This window comes from Tenrec ecaudatus, chromosome 6, assembly GCF_050624435.1.
Source record: "Tenrec ecaudatus isolate mTenEca1 chromosome 6, mTenEca1.hap1, whole genome shotgun sequence".
NCBI lineage: Eukaryota > Metazoa > Chordata > Mammalia > Afrosoricida > Tenrecidae > Tenrec > Tenrec ecaudatus.
In genome coordinates, this window is record NC_134535.1 from 48,928,888 (window position 1) to 48,950,107 (window position 21,220).

General features: G+C 36.4%; 1 protein-coding gene across 2 annotated transcripts in view; it reads right to left on the bottom strand.

Annotated features, from left to right (window-relative positions):
- The window catches only part of PTPRQ (protein tyrosine phosphatase receptor type Q), a 251,561-nt gene that overhangs the window by 149,473 nt on the left and 80,868 nt on the right, over positions 1 to 21,220 (bottom strand). For both annotated transcript variants that reach the window (XM_075551228.1, XM_075551227.1), the window contains 5 exons: positions 18,731 to 18,913; positions 18,308 to 18,409; positions 14,097 to 14,217; positions 1,650 to 1,810; positions 788 to 933 (listed from right to left, as the gene is read on the bottom strand). In XM_075551228.1, coding sequence (XP_075407343.1) covers positions 788 to 933; positions 1,650 to 1,810; positions 14,097 to 14,217; positions 18,308 to 18,409; positions 18,731 to 18,913 — 713 coding nt within the window. The remainder of the gene's footprint in view (positions 1 to 787; positions 934 to 1,649; positions 1,811 to 14,096; positions 14,218 to 18,307; positions 18,410 to 18,730; positions 18,914 to 21,220) is intronic.

Below are 21,220 nucleotides of genomic sequence, written 5' to 3' on the forward strand. Positions count from 1 at the left end.
CAGAAGTACTGAAACCACTTTACAAGGTCCATTGTTAGATGCATGAAGGCTGCAGTTTGAATGGTTTCAATAGGTTAATGATCCATTGTTAAATTTGAAAAGGCAATTCTGTGGGGGAAATGTTGCAGCACTAATTCCCATGCCTCTTCCAGAAACAGAGCAGAAGGAAAAGGAACAGAAATAAACTGCTTTGTGTTCGGAGGAGGGTACTTTCATGTTGGCACCAAGTCTTGGTCACACTACTGCAACCCCACTCTTAGATATGATGCTATATTGTACATTATGAATGTCGGTTTAGTACAATGTGAAAGCTGTACCCATCTCCTCTTTCTTCTACTCTGTGCTGAGTTAGACCTGAGACAGCTTACAGAATTCCATCCATTCACTAACCTGCAGAACAACTATACTAAACAAGTGTGCATTTGCCCCAGAATTGCTATATACAAGCATTAACTCTAGTAGCAAAATTTGAATAAATATAAAGATAAATGAAAAGGAACTATTCAGAGAATACTTTATGAAGAAAATGAAGTTTAAAGCCACCGTTTTAAAGATATGGCCGCTTCACTGTTAGTAGTACATTTTGAAATTACTATGTGAATATGTGTGCACATGCATGCATACCACAATATTTCACACCAATGCAAGTTTCACAAAATATGTATCTGTTTACAACTATCAACATAATGCAATCTACTCCTTCTATTGCACTTAATCTCTTTTATTGTGAACAAAAGGGAAAGATCTTAATAATGCATTTTAACCTAAGAGAAAACATATGTCTTACCTGCATGAAAGTACCCGAAGAATTTCTGTAATAAACAGAATAATATTGTATAATCCCATTAGGCTTTGAAGGAGGTGTCCAAAAAAGAATTACTGATGAAGAGCTCAGATTTGCATAATAGACATCATTGGGAGGATCACTTGGAGCTGGGATACAAATAATTTAAAAACAACAAAAAAGTCCTTGTGACATTGAGTAAACTTCATATTATGAATGTCTTACATTTTACCTGCCTTTGATATATCAAGGTGATGACAACTGTTGTTTAAAATATTATATTATAAATAACATACAATTGGAGATTAGAAATGAAGTACACAAAGCTCATGGGCCATCCCTGTAACAACCAAATAGCCATATCCCAAGAACAGACTAGATGGATTCCTTACTCATTAAACATTATCACAATTGTAAAATAGTCCAAACTTGCCTGTATTTAGAAACAATATTATACAAGTTTCCAGTTTAAAATACATAATATGAAATCTTAATTTACCTAATAATCTTGAAATTGAATAGCAAGGGCCAAAGGCATATAGCTAAATTTCATTTCATTTAACAAACCCATAATCTGCTTAATGCATGTCAAGTTCTATGGCCAGTGCATCTACAAATATAAACATATTTAATAGTTGCAAGTATTTGAAGAAGTACACATAAACATGATATTGTTCCATACCATAAATGGGAAATTAAGGTACAAATAATTAACTTTTCCAACTTTACAAAGTGACCAAACTGAATTTTCATTCAACTGATGTCAGATATTAAAATTTGGTAAAAATAATATTTTATGCTGACATTTAATACTATTTCTGAGAAAATTATTATCCCAGTTTACTTATATCCATTAAAAACTCACCTCCTTCTGGTGTTCGAAATTTAATAATATTGCTTCTTATTTTCCCATCACCAAATCTGGTGCTGGTAGTTACATAGGTATTATATTCAGTATTATAATCCAAGTCTGAAAACTCTAATGATGTTTCAGTTATATTAATAGTTTTTAGTGTTGATCTGTCCCTGAGACAAAAAAAATTACTTGCATAATTAGCCTTTTTAATAATAAATTAAAAGTTAACAGATCTGCTTTCTCTCTCTCTCTCTCTCTCCACACACACAGCCTTACTTATTAGTACCATGCAGTTGATTCTGAGATAGCTCAAGCATCAGTACATTAAAAATAAATAACATTCATGTGCAGACATTTATTAAAACAGACTAATAGAATAAAATGGCACATATCTGAAAATCTTGAAAATAATGAATTTCAGAACACTTCTGTAATTGAACTTCTTTGGTTCCAAGTATATTAGGTAGTTCAATAGTTAATAGGATATTAATTAAAATTTGCTTCTTAATGGATATCCAAGAGTACTATTACCCATAAATTAAAAATATTCCTTTTCATACTAATGTTCTAGTTGTTAAAATAGTTGTTATTTAAAGTGTTTGAAAAATATTGTTTACATTACTAATTTATCAAGTAACCTTTTGTTCCATAGACCACACAAAAATACCATTTATGTCAGATCAATCCAAATAATTAAATAACCAAATAGCCACATCTAAAAAGTTAGCTTTTCTCATTTAATGGAGAGTGAAAACAATGACTGTAAAATACAAAGTAGAGGAAAATAGTATTTGCATCTCTCACTCAGGCTGTCTCAAAAGTATTAAAGTACCACTCTAAAGGAGGGGGGGGGGGTTAGTAAAATAAATCTTTGCTCAAAACTTTCAAAGTAAGCACAAAAACCTCAGTTGAAGACAGACATGATAGAGAAGAAAATGGTCAGGAAAGTTTTGGATGGTGTCCAATAGTTTTGACTGAAAGAGACCCTGCGTAATACGGAGGGCAGCACCGCCCAGACCTGCAAATCCGAAATGTGCTCTTTGAGCCTATTGTCGCAGCTCCGGTATCAGTCCATTGCATTGCGAGGGCTCCTCTTTTTGACGGACTCTGTATTTCACCATGGATCCGGGTCCCCTTCTGGGGCCCCTCTGAGAACGTTTTGAAAGTGCCAGGCTTCTAAGGAGCATTCTAGCTGCACTTGCACCAAGACAGAGATGTTTGTGCTCTGGGACTACCTGGTGTTTTCAGTATTCTGCACCAGCACTATAATTGGAATGCATAACTTCTTGCCGGAGCTTCCTTATTCATGGTTCCGCTTCCAGATAAGCTAGAATTCACTCAGCGGCAGTGCGTTTGACTTGGCTGTCCCATTCCTGAGTATGTGAACCCTGTTATGGAGTCAGACCCTTACTGCACCGCAGAGCCTCTCCTTTCCCCGGCAGTGAGGCCAGTCGTTTTGAACCGATGCCGTTGGCGGCCCAGTGTTTACCCCACAGCAAAAGCAGGGTTCGAAATGATGTGGATCAGTTGCACCTTAGTCTTTGTTCGTTAGTCCGTGAAGAGGTCTTTGGAAGCAGATTTTCCCAGTGGGGTCTGTTTGATTGCTGGACTGCCGCTTCTTTGAGTGTTGGCTATGTGTTCAAGGGAAAGGAAATGTTGACAACCCCATCTTTTATTCATTTCAATGGACGGATCTCTATTGGTCAGGCTGTGAGGACCTTTGTTCTCTCTTCCTGTAGTTGTGATTCATATTGACAGCTGTAGTCTGACACCCAAACTCACAGCCATCGTGTCCATGGTGATTCACAGCCACCCTATAGGACAGCGGAGAACTGTCCCTTATGAGGTTCCAAGAGGGAGACCATTCTATTCTTTTTCTTTAAGCTACTATATTAATACATTATGTTTTCAAAAGACTTATTACTAATGATGTGGAGACCTGGTAGTGTCGTGGTTACGTGTTGGGCTGCTAACACATGACTACAAGGTGACTAGTTCGAAACCACCAGCCGCTTCTCAGGAGAAAGACGGGCCTTTCTACCCCTGTAAAGAGTTATAATCTCAGAAACTCACATGGGCAGTTTATTCTTGTCCTACTGGGTCTCTGTGAGCTGGCATGGGCTCCGGGGCAGTAAGCTTTGAGTTTGTTATTACTCATAATGACATGCTTTGGGCATGTTCTCAGAAGATATCAGCCCCTGGAGGAGGACACCATGCTCAGTAAAGTAGAGAGGGAGCCAACAATAGGAAAATCCTCAACAAGATGAACTGACATGGCTGCAACAACCATCTGAAGCACAGCCACTGCAGGCGCAGAGCCCGGCAGTGGGGCCGCTGTGAGTCTGAAACGGACAGAGCAGAGGGCATCTAACAGAATCAAGCATCCTTCAACAAAACTATGATGCATTGGTCCTTTTCTATCTGTTTGTAGATCCCAGTTGTTCCATTGTTGAGTAAAACGATTTGAGCTTTTCGAATGAATTATTTCAATGGCAATGTTCTAAAAGATTATAATGTCAACTCAGGAAAATAGTGTATGAAAATGTTCATTTCCCCTAATCATCATTATTACTAGATATTAATCATCTTAATTCCTACAAGTCTAATTGACCCCAAAAATCTCACTTGGACTGCTAACAGCAAGGTAAACAGCTCAAGACCACTAGCTGCGGGGAAGAAAAATGTCACACTCTCATAACGTAGAACAGTCTGAAACCCACAGGGGGCAGTTCTGTCCTCTCTACAGGGAATCCACCCAACACGAGTGAGTGTCTCATTTAAAGTATCACTTCTTCAACTGCAAATGTTTATTTGTTTATATGTTTGTTATTGTGGTCATTTTTCACAAGCTACCTGTTCACACATTAATCTTTTAATCTTGGTTTCAATCTTTTGAATGGAGTACAATCTATGTCAGAATTAGGCACTGTTATTTTCGATGATGTTACACAAAAAATATACATATCATTCAACTCTTCTTAATTTAGAGATATGTAAACTAATTTTCAATGAAATTCAACAAAAGTTATGTACCATTTACTTTGTATGGGACACTTCATTAGGCACAGACATAAATAAGATACAGTCTCTATGCGTAAGTTAGGGAGAAAAACAAGCATAAGGTTTAAAGCACTCAATGTAAACAGTAAGCTATCCTTAAGGACAAGGCCACTAATCCCTCCCTGCCTCCCAGAGTAGCTAAGAGCAAAGGAAAACATGGACAAAGACACTGGTGTAGCCAAAGAGTGGAAAAGGAGAATCAGAACTAGCCCCATAACGATAGAGGATATCCCTCACAGAAAGTTCATGTGTAAGTTTTAAGAATAGAATAGGGAGTTATATGAGGTGGGAAAAGGAAGTGGAGATGCCTGCCTACCTAACAAGTCAGGTGTAACTCACATGTGCAAAGTCATAAAATGTGGCAAGATAGGAGGAATAAAAATGCCACATAATATTTAATATTCTCTCTCTATGTGTGTGTGTATACATACATAAATTTTCAGCATCAAACTTTGTCAATGAAAAATTTCAAACAGAAAAAAAACTGAGAAGAATCCAGCGTACTATAATTTTATAGATTTAATTATAGATATCAGAACATTGTAAAGTTTTCTCTTTTTAATTTGAAACATTAAAATAGAGGTTTTTAATTATTCAAAGTCAATATAAGGGCGAGTCATTCTTACTCAATTTATTAACACAGAGAAAATACCATGGGTTGATTATTAGTTTCATGGAGAGAAAGTTATTTCTTAGTTTTCCTAATCAGCTTATCATTCTCATTGTTGTTGTTTAAGAGAGACCACATCTTGAAAAGTACGGCAGTAAAGTAATGCCAGGGCATAAAAATGGGAGTATTATCATATCAAAACTATGAGAAACATAAGTATCTATTAAAAAATCTTGAACACCAAAAATGTAGCACAGCATAAATAAGCATGTCTTTTTTCTGAAGTTTTGAATGTTTAGAATGTGACTGGTTTTCTAGACAAGGTTTGAAATACTTCTAAGGACAATGGTCTTAATTCTAATCTCTCCCCTCTCTCCCCAGCACTTTATACCTGTACCATGCAGATGACCAATCCTGATGGCACATCAATTCCTGTCTATAACTAATAAAAAAAAGTCCCACAGAATTAAAACCAGCTGAGATCTAAATATTCTAGAGTTATCTATAAATTGCCAAATAAAATATATCAAAACATTGACTCACTTGATCATCACATCAATTTCATTCTAGTATGATATGTACTGATATTCCACTATAAAAAGTTTTTAAAAACTGCTCTTCTATCTCACACCTCCTTCTATAAAAATTATTCTCCACAGCTTGGTAATAGCAGTTAAGTATTAAGTAGCCCCAAATTAGCAAGGTATAAAAATATTCCGATTTTATGATTCTCAAGCTATCCTAGAAATTCTGAAGCTTCATCAAAGAAGCCCATGTGCTGTTCTCATTGTCTTCATTGAGTTGGAAGGGCTTTGATTTATTTTAGTTTCTCTATTGTTTTCTTTTGTTTTGCTTTGTAGCAGAAAGACACATTTATAATGTTAAGGGGGGAAAGCAAGTAAGGAGAATGATGTTGAAGATGATTTGGAGCAGACACCAAAAACTAGTGTCCAGAAAACCAGAGGACAGATTGTGCTGGACATGGGGAAATAGGTTTCATCCCTGGATAATGGATTCAAAAGTTAAGATTGTAGATGATTTTGGTAATTCTGGAAGAAAGAAGTCACGTAGTTCAGACCCGATCCGCCCAATATTCATGATAAAGTGGCAGTTTGTCTGCTCCGAAGGAAGAGTGTGGGGATCTGGTAGAAGGCACGAGAGAGCAAAGACAGTGTGAGATGCTTTCTAATCGCAAAATGACAGGAAACTTATCAAGACCAAAGAAAATTCCTACAGGGGCTACCAGGTCACTGAAGTTAAGAAAATCGAGGACGTTTAGTGCGCAATGTAGTCTTCCCTTCATTACTTCAACAAATATTTAGTCTTAAATACATGAAGCACTGGGTCCACTATGAAAATATAGTGTGAAAAAGACCGTCTCTGACTCCAAGGAGTTTACGTGATGCAGTGAAGAGAGAACCATCCCATCAGGGCTAGGAAACAGGGAGAGAGCTTAGAAAATGATGGAGGAATTAACATAGCTATTAGCTATCCTCCCTTTCTTTAAAGTTTAAAAGCTATTCCAACTTGATTATGTTTTAGTCAGCTTGAAATCATATTTATTAATAATTTATTATTTAATTCATTCTAATATGTATTTTAATAATTTTTTACAAAACACAATCTTTTCATGTTCCAGTATTTATACTCTACTTTTATGCTCAATATAACCTCTCTTCATTTCTGAATCAATCTTCTGATTTTTTTCTATCTTTGTTATTAATTATTAGTTTTACTCTTCTGTTATATAGTTCTATTTAGTGTAAGTTTTTGCGAGTATGGGTAACATGTTACATGTGATTATTAATGGATAATTGTGTTATTTTTTTCTTATCCACCTGAGAGTTTTTATCCACTCCACGTACAAACAGGGAATGAGGTAAAATATTTAGCCTTTTTTTGTATTTTTATTTTTTTAATTAATTAATTTTTTACTCGTTTTATTAGGTGCTCATACAACCCTTATCACAATCCATACATACATCAATTGAGTAAAGCACATCTGTACATTCACTGCCCTCATCAGTCTCAAAACATTTGTTCTCCAAAAATATTTTAGCTCTTAAAACATGATTAATTAAGAATTATAAAACAAAAAGAATCCATTTTAGTGAGCAGTGACAGTATTAGGGGTGAAATGAATTATTTAATATAATTGTCCTACACATAGTTATTGTGACTCCTACCAAGCGATGGATCTGAAGATGAAGGAAGACAACCACAGTATTCAGTTGTGACTGAAATGATAGGATCTAGTTGTGAGTGATTGTTCAGGTTTACTGTGATTCCATCCTGCTAGGTATAAAAAGAGCCATCCCAGAAACTGGAAGGTGAATGTTCACCGCCAGTGCAAAAGGAGAGTCAGAAGTGCAGTGTGCCCTTGAACCCTGAAATGCAGGGGACATCCCTGCCAGCAGAAGAGTGGCAGAGGAGTGACGGCAGCAGAACCACGAGACAGAGCATAAATGAGAGAGGGGAGCTTCACAGCCCACCAAGAGAGTAAGCCCGAGGGGCTTCCCTGTCTGCTGCCTTGGGCCCTTAATTGGGGAACTGGGTTTACTGGCTCATGGAGCTACAGTTAAATGCCTTTGGATTGAGGATATAAGAAGGAAGAAAACCAGCCCACATGATTCAAGGATTGTAAATAATAAAAGCCGAATCCAAAGGAGGGAATGGCATCACATCTTAAATTGTGAACACCTGAGTTGCAGAAACAAATCACAGTGAAAACCAAACACTCTGTGCAGGTCCATACATGGATTAAGTCTCTGGAGAATCTCCTCTGGCCATTGTGGAGAAACATGGAGAGCCTTGTTATCATACAGAGAGTATGGAAAAGTAGATTACTGACGAGCCAGTCAGGGTGCAGTATAGCACCGAAGAAACATACAATTTTCCTCTAGTTCTTTAATGCTTACTCCTGCCCACTACCCTCCCTACTACTCCTCCCCTCAATTCTACCTTACAAATCTGACTAGAGCAGAACACGTACACTGCTGCAGATAAGAGCCCGCTACACAGGGCATCCAGGATAGATACACCCCTCAGGACCACTGATGAAAATAGAGATACCAAGAGGATAAGGGGAAGGTGGGGGGGAGGAAGGGGGGAAATAAATCACAAGCATTGACATATAACCTCCTCCCAGGGGGATGAACAACACAAAAGTGGGTGAAGGGAGACACAGAATAATGTAATATATGAAAATAATAATCTATAATTTATCAAGGGTTAGTGAGGGAGGTAGAGTGGGGAAGGGAGGGAAAAATGAGGAGCTGATATCATGGGTTCAAGTAGGAAGAAACTGCTTTGAAAATGACGACAACATATGTACAAACGCGCCTGACACAATGGATGAATGCACAGATTGCAATAAGAGCTGTAAGAGCCCCCAGTAAAAGTATTGAATAAAAAAGAGAAAAGTAGATTATTGTAGATGCAGTTAGATTAAAATTTGGCCACTTATCATTTGATTTCCATTTTTAACTTGCTCTTGTTTTTAATATTTTCTGATTTCTTTTCTATTGAGATATTTATGCTTTATTTTGTTACTGGTGTTAGTTTTTCTGTTTTGTTTTAAAAGTTTGTCTCTGTATATGAATCTAGGATAGGTAAGTAGTAACCACATTCATGTTTCCTTGGGATTATGGCAGGGGAGGTTGGGGGGGGGTTGGTAATGGGGAGCTGATAACAATGACTACAAGAACAAAGTAAAAATGCTAAAATTGATTGTGGTGATGATTGTACATCTCTTCTTAATGTGACTGAGCTACCGAGTTTCATAGTTTGTGAATTATATGCCAAGAAAAGTTTTTTTTTAAAAAAGCTAATGTAGCCAAAATGCTTAATGTGTAGCAACCCTTAAACAACAATAGATAGTCTGTTACTGAAGGATAGTCTGTTACTGAAGGTACTTAAATTGTAGTGATAAAGATGGAAACCTGAAAAGAAATTACCAAAAATCAAATGCTCTCAGGTAAAGTAGTGCCTTTCCACAATATTAGTCATTTCCCTTATTCTTTCTCTAATGCTTATAAATACTAGATAACTTCTTTTATTTTTCCATAGTGAGACTTCAAAAAAGCATTCACAACTTTCCATTTCTCAGTGAAAGCCATGATTTATATTCTTAATTTAACTGAATTATTATCAAACTTACTACTGGTCTATTCTAATTTTTAAAACACATAGATCTTGTCTTAATTTGAAATTTAAAATATTTCATGCAAAAATAAAATTTCAAAATTGCCTTTCAAACAGATAAACCCCTCAGGACCAATAATGAGAGTAGTGATCCCATGAAGGTAGGGGAAGGTTGGAGGAGAAGGGGGAGAAAGGGGAACCCACCACAATGATCAGTATACAACACCCTCCCCCAAGGGGGATGGACAATGGAACCATAGGGGAAAGGAGACAGCAGACGGTGTAAAATATGAAAACAAAAATAATTTATAAATTATCAAGGGGTCATGAGGATGGGAGGCTTGGGGAGGGAGAGGAAAAAGAACTTATACTAAGAACTCAAATAGAAAGAAAATATTTTGCAAATGATGACCACATATGTACAAATCTTCTTGATATGATGGATGTATGGACTAATAAGAGCCGTAAGAGCCCCCAATAAAATGGTTTATCAAAATTTAAATCATGGATAAATAATTGTAATTGCCCTTCCATTCCTCTAAAAAGTAATTGAAAACATTGAATGCAATATGAGTCCATATTTAAAGTACATATCATAGGCACTCATAATAGGAACTTAAAATATAGGGCTAGGAGCCATAATAAACCTGTAAGTCATGACAATTCCTAAATGTTCTGATTCTAGAAATAGAAACTTATAATTATGTGCAGTATGTAAAGAATAAAAACCCTCAAGTTGACATTAAGCTGATAGGCTGTACAAAGAAGATCTGGCATAGTCTTTGTAATCTACTTTTGAGACAAATCTAAATAATGTACTTTAATTCTGACCTTAAAGGGGAAAAAGTGGCATTCTCTAACCCCAAAGAAATAACATAATATATGGGTCTGTGACACATTGAACCTTATTTTACAAGAAGGGTGAAATTTTCAAAGATTAATAACCTATAAATATCTGCTCACTCAAGCAGAGCAAAGGGAACTTCCTTAAGTCTCACACTTTTGCCAAAATCTATCTATGAAGGACCTCCACTAAATTCAAGTTGCTGTTATTTTCCTTCTGAGAACTCTTGTTAAAGGTAAAAGTCTGAAATCTAAAGACTTGTCCTCTAGTCATTTAATTAACAATGTATTTATAATTCCTAACTCTGATTCTCATAAAATTATATCTGAATGTGGAGAAGTCTTATTCCTGTGCCTTGTCATAACCACATTTAAATAACTCTGTGAATTTATGCATAATAAATATAATTATCCCATCATGAATTTTTAATGATTTATTTATTATTTTTTTACATTTTATTAGGGGCTCATACAACTCTTATCACAATCCATACGTATACATACATCAATTGTATAAAGCACATCCATACATTCCCTGCCCCAATCATTCTCAAGGCATTTGCTCTCCACTTAAGCCCCTTGCATCAGGTCCTCTTTTTTTTTCCCCTCCCTCCCCTTTCCCCCCTCCCTCATGTGCCCTTGGCAATCTATACATCGCTATTTTGTCATATCTTGCCCTATCCGGAGTCTCCCTTTCCCCCCTTCTCTGCCGTCCTTCTCCCAGGGAGGAGGTCACATGTGGATCCTTGTAATCAGTTCCCCCTTTCCAACCCACTCACCCTCTACCCTCCCAGTATCGCCCCTCACACCCCTGGTGCTGAAGGTATCATCCACCCTGGATTCCCTGTGCCTCTGGCTCCCATGTGCACCAGTGTACAAACTCTGCCCTATCCAGTCCTGCAAGGTAGAATTCGGATCATGGTAGTTGGGGGAAGGAAGCATCCAGGATCTGGGGGAAAACTGTGTTCTTCATCGGTACTACATCGCATCCTGATTGACCCATATCCTCTCCTAAACCCCTCTGTGAGGGGATCTCCATTATGAATTTTCTAAGGTGAAATGCAACAGCCATCCCATACATAACAGGAAGAAATGGTCCCAGGTCCTGTGCCGGCGTCACAATTGCTGGTACGCACAAGTCCATTGTTAAAGTCACTGTCTATTTTCAGTGTCTTCCAAACTACAGGAATCATTTTCCAACCCCAAATCAGATAGTATTGTATTATCATCCACAACATTTTCACTGACTAATTTGCAGATTTAGAGATGATAGAGAAGCTCAATATAAACAGTCAGAACAAGGTCCAGGGCCAACTGCAGAACAAAGCATCAATTGTTCATAAGCAAGTTCACATTGCAGCAGAAGAAAATAAAGACAAATCCATGAGACTCAACGAACAACCTTGAATACATCCCCATGAATTTAGAGATCATCTCAAAAATAGATTAAATTATTTGAATCTTAATGATTGAAGACCAGAAAAGTTGTTGGATGACATTAAGAATATAATACATAAAGAAAACAAAAGTTCATTTGGGGAAAAAAAGAAAGAGAAACAAAATAAAATGAAGGAACCAAAGGGAAAAATTCCAGCCTTGAGTTATAATATTGAAAAGGTTTCTGAGCAAAAACAACAAACTTAACAATGCAGAGAGCATCTAAAAAAAGATAGAAGGGGAGGAAAGGAGATGGAAGAAATACAGACACACCATGCCAAAAAGAATTGGTTGGTGTTCAACCCTTTCCTGAGGTAGCGTATGTTCTAGAACACATACTGTTAAAGGAAGAATTTCAAACTGGACTGAAGGCATTCGTGAAAAACAAGGCTCCAGAAATTGACTGAACACTAGTTGAAATGTTTTAACCAACTGATGCATGTTTGGAGGTGATCAAACATCGATGTAAAGATATTTGGAAGACAATTACCTGGACAGTGAACTGGCAGAGAGCCATAGTTGTACCCATCACAAAGAAAGATGACCGAATAGATCTTAAAATATCATTAATAGAATATGTAAGTAAATTGTGAACAAGTCTTCCTCCAATCCTGTTCTACTTCATATAATCCAGCTTCTATAATTATCTGTTCAACATATGAATTAAATAAGTATGGTGAAATTAAATGTACTTTCAGATTTTAAATGACAAAATATCCCTTGTTCTGTTTACAAAAAGAAAGAAAGAAAGAAAACTCACAAAACCCAAACAAAACAAAAACTGCCCCTTAGTTTACATACAGGTTCTGGATGAGCACAAAAAATACCTAGAGCAGGTGACTTCATTGTGTGTAGATGGTCAGTAAAGTAAGAATCTTGAGATGGATCATCCTGGCCTAGAGTGTCACTAAACCCAATCCCGATCCTGAAAATGACCACCTTGCAAATTAGCACATGGGAATATGTTTCTTTCTTGTCACTCAGAGCTCAGTTAAACGCCCATCTTCAAAGAGGGTCTTGCCGAGTATTTCGTGCAAAGTACTCCTAAGCCTGGCTTTCTTCCAGCTGTTCGCTTATGGACCAACGATTCCGCAGAATGTGAGCTCCTTGAGAGCAGGAATTTCATGTGTGTCTCGCTCTCGGAGATAAAGGTGTTCTATTTCTGTCATAGAAGGAGTGGGGGAAGGAAAGGTGGAAAAGACAGAGAAAGGAGGGGGAGAGGGAGGAAAAGGGAGGGAAGAAGAAAGGAGGAAAAGTAATGGATGGGTAATGAGGACCCTTTCAACTAATTCCTTTTCATTAGCATAAACCGGGCCACTCCTACATTTGCTATGACTGAGTTTTGAGAATCAAGTAGTGGAGAACACAAGGAAGGGGCTCTAGTTATCAACACCAATAGGCAGAGGTTTGGGGGTGGAAGGATCCTAATCATATTATTAAAGAGGAGAAACAGTCATTATTTAAAACTCTATTCTCACTCAATGTTGGTCCTTCAAAATCAGAAGAATGAAAGTAAAGACTGAACTATATTTTATACAGTATTTTGTAAATTATATTTTTGAATTAAAATATTTAAAACCCACAAAATACACAACTTGTGAATCATCTTAAAAGAGCATATAATAGATAAAAATGAGTATTTTAATCTAGGGAGTTTTCATAAAGTAAGATATAATCATATCGCTACCTGGCATAATATGCGCTATCAAATTTTATCTTTTTCACAGTTGAATCATAATTAGGCTTTCAGAGAAAAATTGATCATAAAAAGTAAATATACTGCTTAACCTTCAGTGGAAATTTGGCTTTAAATAAGAAAACTTCTAAGAAGTGTTTATGAAAAAATTATCTAAAATTACTTTGCTCAAAGAAACTCTTTGAAGAAGACAGGGAGAGGGCTTATACCTATGCAAAATCTTTAAAAGTGATTTACATACAACTTTAAAATGTTAAAAAATTATAAACATATGCTATACTCATATAACATGAAAGGAAACAATGACTTTCAAGAGCAGAAATGTAGAATAATTATGCTTAATAATTAATTTAATATAATTAACAAGTATTTATAATTTATGTTGTGTTTTATGGTGTTCATTTGGAATATCATGTAATTCTTGATATTTTTATATTTAATCTTCCTTTCACTTAGTTACAAAATATTTTTGACTGTACTTCAACCTCTATAAACTTTAATCCTATAAAACTATGTTAACTTTCATGTTATTAATAAGTTTCCTAATGTAGCATAACATTCTGAAATAAAATAAAAAAACAACTTGCATTCCTATTATGTTACAGATTAATAATTGTTCTCAGAACTATTTCCAAGGGCGGGGGTGGAGGTGGGGGGCGAATCTTACCAGACATAAACTGTGTAATAGAGGATAATTCCATTTGGCTCCAGGGGTGGTTGCCATGACAACATCACTGTGACACCAGACAAGTGTTTCACAGAGAAGTCTTGTGGAGGCGAATCAGGAGCTGAAAAGTTGGATTGGAAAATAATTCATTTTATGAAACATATATAATAAAGGGTTAAGAGGGAAAATTAAAAGATCCTTCCTATAAACGTTCTCGTAAATGAATTGGGTGTAATGCCTTTTTGTGGGTGTGAGACTGGTTGTTTACTTTCAAAAGGAGAAGATAATAAAGAATTTGCATGGTGGTGTTAGAACATCTGTTACTGTGATTCAATGGAAAAAAATATTTCATGAGAAAATAGAGTGAACGGGTATGTCACAGCGATTCGCCTGCTGCTCAAGTCTGTCTTGGTAACTTGTCATCCTTTAATAAAAGCAAACATTTCATTGGACTGAATAAAAGATTTCCCAGAGAGTAAAACGAGGCAGGGTAGAAAGTACACACCCGTAAGAAGTGGGAGCGTGATAAGCAGATGCTGGGAGAGCAGTTAAAATAACTGGCTTCACAAAGGAAGACTGCATTCCTCAATCACAGTTGTATCATAAAACTGTGAGGTAATTAATATCAGTAACCTATGCACAGGGTCTTCAAAATTGTGTGGATTATAAAGGAGATGCTTTGTTGCACACAAATTGAAAATGAACACTTGCGATCTACTTCTAATTTGGCTGTCGTAGTGTAAGGATTCAAATATTTTAATCACTGGATATTGACTATAGAGCAGAAAATTATGATGAACTAGTGTATCCAAGATTATAATTCTAATTAAATAAAATATTTATAACAATATTTTCTAACATTCTGAGAAACTCTATTATGAATCATGTTAACATAAATTATTATAGGTACCCCAACTATTTCCAATAATTTGTGGGAGAAGCTATCTGATTGTCATTTTTCCATTTTTCTGTTTTTCACTAAATAAGCTGAAATAAATTTGCCTGTGGGCATATCCGGTATGCGTGTTCCCATTATCTGGTAACGTTTTTTAATAGTTTACCCAAAAGTAAAACATTGCTTGCTTGAAGCCAACAATGACTGGAAGCACTTGCTGAGAAAGATGGAAGACCACAGACCTCAGTGTGAATACACCTCGATGTAAAGCAAACAACGAGACCAAAAAGCAACATCATGATGAACAAAGAACACATCCAAGTTGTCAAGATTCCGTTTAGAGACTCCACAATCAACACTCATTGAAACAGCAGTAAAAAGAGTGTGTGGGGGGGCGTCAATATTGCATTTAGCAAATCCACTGGAAACTACCTCTGTGACGTATTAAAAAACAAAGATGCGCTTTTTGGAATGATGCACTTGCACCAAAATATTGTATTTTTAATGGCCTTCTATGCACATAAAAGCCGAAAATAAAGATGAAAGACGAATCAATGCACTTGGCTGAATGCTCTGGTCAAGAATATTGAATATACCCCTATGCCCCCCAAAGTGAAACATTTGTCTCAGAAGTAGAGTGAGAATATTCATTGGCAGCAAGAATGACAAGGCTTTGTCTCTAGGACTTTGAGCCTGTTATTAGGAGAGACCAGTGAGTGGAGGAGAACGTGCTTAGCAGAGGGTCAGTGGAAAAGGAAGGAAGGGTTGGCCCAGTGGCTGCAGCAGTGACATCAGTAGCAATGACTTTTCAGGAGGGTGCAGGACTGGACAGGCTTTGTTTTATGGGACATAGCAACCCTTTTGAACAGATTCACTAATGTATAACAACAACTGCATTGCAACTAAGTATTTTTAGTGTATATTATGCTTTGTGATGTTCATTTGGAAAATCAGATGATTCTTGACATTGTTATATTTAACCCTCGGTATACCATGGACTTTTGTTTTTGTTAAATCACAAATCAGATATCAAATTCTTGTCATTGGGACCACTTCATTAAAGTATAAAATAAATAAGTAGGGTCCTATCTGTAAGGTCGTTGCAAGCAGTGTACAACCTTTATGGTGTTTATTTTCCCTTTGAGAATAAGGAAAATCTAATTAAAATAAAATGTAAAATAGGACAGGCAAGAAGAGTAAGTGAAAGTACTGACTTGGGAAGAATCTCATGAGAAGCATCACTCTGAGAAACTAAGGCAACACCGAAGACCGTACTTGGAGATGAGAAGCAGATTGTGACATACTTTGGACAAAGTGGAAAAAAGGAAAAGGGGCCTCCAGTGCCTATTATTTGGAATAAAATAAGAGGTCTCAGCGGGGGAAGTGTCTTCCTTCCAGAAATACCCAGTGCACATGTTTTGCTGAGGAACGACTCTAGATCCTAGATGGCTTTAGGGTTTTGGCCAGCATGAAGGTTGAAGAATGAGAGAAAGGGAGGGTCAGGGGAGGTACCACACAGTAGTTATCTTACATTTAGGTATATCCCATAGAGAAGTAGGACTTTCTTTTATATTAAAAAAAAACAAATTTTCTCAAAACATACAATATGTAAAATGTAAATATTAATCCAAACTACATCCCTCAAAAATCAATTTTATTAACAGGATAGATTGTTACAACTTCGTGAAATACCAGTGGTCTCAGTAGTAAAGTTGAGTTTATTCAGGTTCATAGTAGATATGTTTAGGAATTCAATATATATGTGTTGTTATTACAAATATGCTCAATACAATTGATGTATGGATTGTTATAAGAGCTGTACATGGCCCCCAATAAAGAGATTTATTTTTTTTTAATAACTTACTACTGAAATCCTTTTTTTTAAAAAGAATTCAATATTAAAATCATTAACATTCAGGAATAAAATTTTGTTCAATTATGTAGCAAGACCTTGAGAGTAGGCTGAATTCATTAAAAATCAAGTTTTAGCACCACAGGGAGAAGAAAAAATCTGAAAATTGACATAAAGACAGTCTCCTACAATACTTATGTTAATGTCTATCTATTCTAATGAATGTAAAAGCTGAAAAGCAGAGTCATAACAGACATCAGTCAATGTTCAAACTGTTCAAACTGAATTTTTAGCAGTAAAATTCTCTCTGAAAAAATATTGCTTATTCTTTTAGAAGAATACCAATGACTTCATATGCAAAAAATAGCATGTTATACTTGAATTTACTGAATGTAAATCTGATTTCCTAGCTTCTTTTACCTTGTGAGAATGAAATTTCTGTATAATTTCAATGTAGTGAATTATTTAATATGACACTTCTATCCATAGCCTTTGCTATTCTCACCAAGCAACCTTCCTCTTTGATGAGTCCAGATTAGAAGGTAGGGATGATATTGATTGTATTATATAATTCAGATGTGATTGATTATTAACAGGGTTAATTTTGATTACCATCCTGCTACATATAAAATGAGCCATCACAGAAGCAGAAGGGTGGATTTCACTACCAAAAAAAGAAGAGACACGAGTAGAACATGTACTTAGTACTCCATGATCCTCAGACAGAAACTTCCATGATCAAATATAAAACTTTGAGACCATGAAAGTGGCAGGGGGTGGGAGTAGCAGCAGCAGAACCAGGAGCCAGAGCATGAGACATAGTGTTCTTTTTAAGCCACAGGGGAAGTAAAGTTGAGCACTTTTTGAAAGGCTTGTGGAGTAGTGTGTCCCTGGACACTTAATTGGGGGAGCTGATTTCATTGACCCACAGATATTGAGCTGACTGCCTTCAGACTGAGACTTTTGGTGCAATGGCATAGCCTTTGGGTATTTCTGGTGCCCTAAAATAAAAATGTGTGATGTTAGCTGAGCAGAGAAGAGGCCACGCTGGGAGGCCTGCCAGTGGCTGTGCTCACTGAATAGCTACATCCTGAGCATTTCTCAACTCTTAACTTCATCAATAATGTCCCTATGAGGCCCCCTAATCTTCAAGATTGTCTGAGTCCTGTGTGGTCATTGCAATGAATGATCAAACCCAGTCACAGAAGTATGCACTATGAGAGGAATAGCTGGGGTCAGAATAGAGTCAAGAAAGATGGAGGATGGAGACAGTCTGACCTCTGCCTGTGGAAACTGGCTTCAAGAACCAGAAGTCGGATGTGGCTCCCACACCATCTTCCTCAATCATGTTAGCACCTAACTGACTCCCAGGGTTAGAGGAATATTTACAGGAGATGTTCATTCTATAGACACATTTCTGGAATGTTGATATCAAAGTATAGCCGTATCCACTACTATATTTACCATCTTCTTCTGTCAGTATACTTATCGGTGCACTCCGAACTCCTTCACCTTTGAGAGTACTAGCTGATACCTCAAGCATATATAGGGTATATTTCCTTAGTCCTAAATAGAAATAACATAAGTAAGTTGAGACTTATAAAATACCCTTTAATTATATGTAAAAGACACATGGTGAAATGTTTCTCACTAATCTTTCTAAAGTAACAACTAAATGCTATCTTGAAGATAAAATGATATAACATGGTACAAAAAAGGACTGACTTAAAATAATTCCTAGTTTATACAATGAAAATTTCAGAGTTTGCATAAGCTTTATTAAAAATAATTGCACTTAACGTACATGACATAAAAAACAAGATAACTAATTCACAGGGCACATTTAATATACATGTAAATATCCAGTATCCATTTGTTTGTTTTTACCTCTAATTCTCTGGGTCAAAGAGGTTGTATTTATAGTTCTTTCTTCATTTTCATTATTTTGCCTGAGATAAATTGTATATTTTTGTATGATCCCATTAGGACTACTTGGAGGAAGAAATGATAGCTCAATCTCTCCGGAAGAAATATTTTTGTAGGTAATATTTTCTGGTGCACTATAAGGCACTGAAAAAAACAAAACCATATCTGTATAAAACAACTCCATCCTGAAATCCTAGTATTCAAAAATTCACAATCAAATGTGATAGGATATGTATATAAAAGAATCTACTCTAAGGTGTGATTATAATAAACATCCTGAATTGAATAAAATGTGGTTTATCAGATAACCAATTGAATAAAATGATGAAAATGCATTTACAAGATTTATATTAAAGTACTTGTGATTACAATAGTTTCGTTTGCATTGCATTACATGTAGATGCAAAAAGGGATATTGAAAACACTATTAAAATCAATATTACTTCTATTAATAATATAATAAAGCTTAATAGGTTTCATAAGGATGTGAATATTAAAACACCAATTATCTGTATCAGATAATGTTCTTGTGACATTGAACAAAAACCAGAAAACCATGAAGTCTATGCTGATTCAGAGACTAAAGAATAGAACTGCTTCTGTGAGTGTCTGAGACTGTACCTCATTTCAGGAATGAAAAACCCATCTTTCTCACTCATGGCAGCTAGTGGTTTCGAACCACTCACCTTCTGTTGTCAGACCCATGCTCATCACTGCACCACCACAGCTCCTTTGATATTGAATTTGGGGCTCCTAAAACAGTCCTCACCGTATATTTCGATGTAAGATCTGCATGCAGAACTGCTCTAAGGATTGTCCACTGTGAATCTCATGGGAGCAGAAAAGCTCACCTGGCGTGGAGCGGCGAGTGCGCTTGAAGCTTTGCTGACCCTGTAAGCAGCCCAACACGTAACCACTGTGACGCCGAGACTCCTGGATATTGTTACATATAGCCCAAATTAAGTGATTCGCTTAAGGACACAAATTCCTATATAGAATGGAAACTTTTTGTAATTGAGAAAATTGTGGAGTTGACAAGGATGTTACAAATTTGTGGTCACCAGAAACAAACAAGAGCAAGAAAGGGCAGAGCAGAAGCGAACAAAAACCTTAAAACAGAAATCCTCTTATAGAATCTAGTAGAAAAGCCATGCTTGCCTTGAAGAATATTGATCAATTCCCTTTTGGTTTTGTGTTTCTATACAAAAAGCATGTGAAATGTCAGGGGAAACCTGCTAAAGCCTTTATCAATCTCAGAGTAAATTTAGGTTATTCCTGAATAAGGGACTGGAACTGGGAAAGAATGCCTAGCCAGTCACTGTTTGATAACTGACAGACAACAACCAAACTCTGGACCACTGAGTCAATGCTGACTTGCAGCTACTTATAGTACCCCCACCCACCCCTGTGGATTTATAGGAGTAGAAAGCACAGTCTTTCTCTTGCAGAAAGGAGCCCTGGTGGCGTCGCGGCTATGGGTTGGTCTGTGATCCACATGGTTGGCAGTTCAAAACTGGCTCCAGGGGAGAAAGACCAGGCTTTCTACTCCTGTGAACAATTACAATCTATAGCGTATTAGCACTGACTTGATGGGTTTATTTTGCTGGTTTGTTTTGGGGTTTCCTACTGCCGACTTTACAAATCGCAGCCCAACGCGTAACCACTACACGACCAGTGGCCCAATATCTATGAAAACGATCCTAAATTCAGTTACAGGGATCCATAGCATTCAGCGTGAGGGTCACCTCCAGGGCTTAGGAACATAATGTTCTCATCCTCTGCGAATGGAAGATTGGAAAATAAAACCCACTCTAAGGAAAAGAACAAAAAATGAAAATTATCTCCTGAGAAGCTAGTCACCATGAACAGATGTGGTCTAAATTCATGCTACCCATATATCTGAAAAAAAATGAAAGAAAGGAAGAAGGAAAAACCTCAATTTCAGAATTTAAATTAAAATTGAAACTGTAACTCTGAGTTTATATTACTCCCAAGCAACTAACAAAAACCAAGAAAGCTCCAATCTGGAATAACTCAATCTCAATTTAAGTCACACAAATTTTCCACAAATGAGGTTGAAAGGGAATATGAGCTTTCACTAAACACGTGAGCAAATCAGACACCAATAGTGAGAGGGAGTAAGGGGGAAAATGATACACATACATACAGAGCAGAATCAGACAGCTGAAGACTTAAGACATTAGAATTATAACATAAGAAATAAAACTACGAATATTTATCATAGTCAAGAAATCAAATATATTGGAAAATATAGCCCACATTTCCTTTAAAATGGTTTTAAATAATAAAAATAATCAGATTAGAAAAAGACTAAGTAGATTTTCTGGGGAAAAAAAGCTTGCTTGATGAATTCAAAAGATAATGATGAAGAGAAATATAGTAAAATGGATTGCATGAATTAAAACATTTAAAATTCTAGAAAATTATTGA